Source organism: Pteropus alecto, unplaced genomic scaffold, assembly GCF_000325575.1.
Source record: "Pteropus alecto unplaced genomic scaffold, ASM32557v1 scaffold61, whole genome shotgun sequence".
NCBI classification, from domain to species: Eukaryota; Metazoa; Chordata; class Mammalia; order Chiroptera; family Pteropodidae; genus Pteropus; species Pteropus alecto.
This window is the reverse complement of record NW_006434835.1, coordinates 1,474,756-1,476,109: the sequence shown is the minus strand read 5'-3', so window position 1 is coordinate 1,476,109 and position 1,354 is coordinate 1,474,756. Positions and strand designations below refer to the sequence as shown.

Here is a 1,354-nt window from a genome sequence, read left to right as displayed (position 1 = left end):
CCCCCAGCACCCCCCAACGCAGCCGACATCACCACTCACAGCAGACCTCAGACCACCCTACTCCGCCCGTCCGTAGAGAGAGAACTCGCCACCACGGTCACACGGTCACACAGCCACACGTCCCCGTGGCCCCCGTGGGCCACGAGGCCCTCCCGCAGGGTGGCCGGGGTGTGCCACGTTACCTGCCCGGCTGTGGACTAAAGGCTTTGCTGGCCTTTTCTTCTTTCTCTTTTTGGCGTAAAAAACAGATTCCTGCGCTTTCAGGGGAACGCGGCCATGCTCATGAGGTTTTCCTCCTTTGGCATCCTCCTAAGGTACAAATTCAGAATAAAAAGTGTGCTCGGAACAGCGGTGTCCGGGTCCCACCAGCTCTTCAGAGGAGGGCCAGGGCCAGCTCACAGCTCCCCAGCGACACAGGACAGCGCCCAGCAACCTGAGGGCCCCCCTCCGGCACCGTCCGGCCACGCTGTCCCCGGCACAGCCTTCTGCAAAGTGACGACACTTCTCTCCCTGCGTGAGGGCACGTGGCGGAGCCTCCAGGAACAGAGGGAGCCGCCTGCTGACTGCAGGGGACGGCGGGACGTCCGGCACGGCCAGGGCCCGTGTTACACGGGGACAGGCGAGGCCGGCCTGAGGAGGCCGGGTGGCCCCAGAGGCACCCCCTAGAGCCTAATGAAACCGCTGCTTCCACGACCCCAAACACTCCTGCTGGAACCTCTGAGCCAGACGAAGCTCTGCTGATACGCCTCAAAACGGAAAATTACACGAAACGAAAAGCAAATTAAAGGTTTGTTTTGCGTCATTGTAAAAAGAGAACTCAGATTTCTAAAAACGCCCTGGACGACAGTATCGAAGCGCAGCCCGCCCAGGCCGGGGGACCCCGACCTTGCCGGTCCCCACTCTACGGCACGGAGCAGACTTCTCCAACTGCGAACCCACCCAGAGTCTGTTCTACCATCCTGCACGAACCCCCTTTTCTGGGATTTTCTTTTTATCTTTACCGAAGTGTTCGCAGTGAACACAGGCAAAAGCACATAAATAGATGTTTCTCTCGATCTCTCTCTGGCGCTTAACGAAGTTTTGAGCTAAAAACACCCACCTCCACCCTGGATACGATGCAAACTACCAATTTTTTCACCCGTAGACACTGAAGCGTGAACACAGCCCTGCGGCCCCACTCAGGCACCACGCGAAATCTTGCCGCAGGGCATGACGGGCTTCCCCGCAAGCTGACGCCGCGTCCACGAGCACCGGAAACAAGATCCCAGCCCGCCCGGCCCTAGAAGCAGAAAACTGCAGAGGGCGCTGGGCCTCGGGGGCGTGGGGCCTCAGGGGCGCTGGGGGCGGGGGCGCT

At 60.3% G+C, this 1,354-nt stretch overlaps 1 protein-coding gene across 1 annotated transcript in view; it reads right to left on the bottom strand.

The window, feature by feature from the left end:
• The window catches only part of DCDC2C (doublecortin domain containing 2C), a 27,210-nt gene that overhangs the window by 4,924 nt on the left and 20,932 nt on the right, over positions 1–1,354 (bottom strand). The window contains exon 7 of the mRNA XM_015588127.1: positions 183–309. Within this exon, the coding sequence (XP_015443613.1) occupies positions 183–309 (127 nt within the window). The remainder of the gene's footprint in view (positions 1–182; positions 310–1,354) is intronic.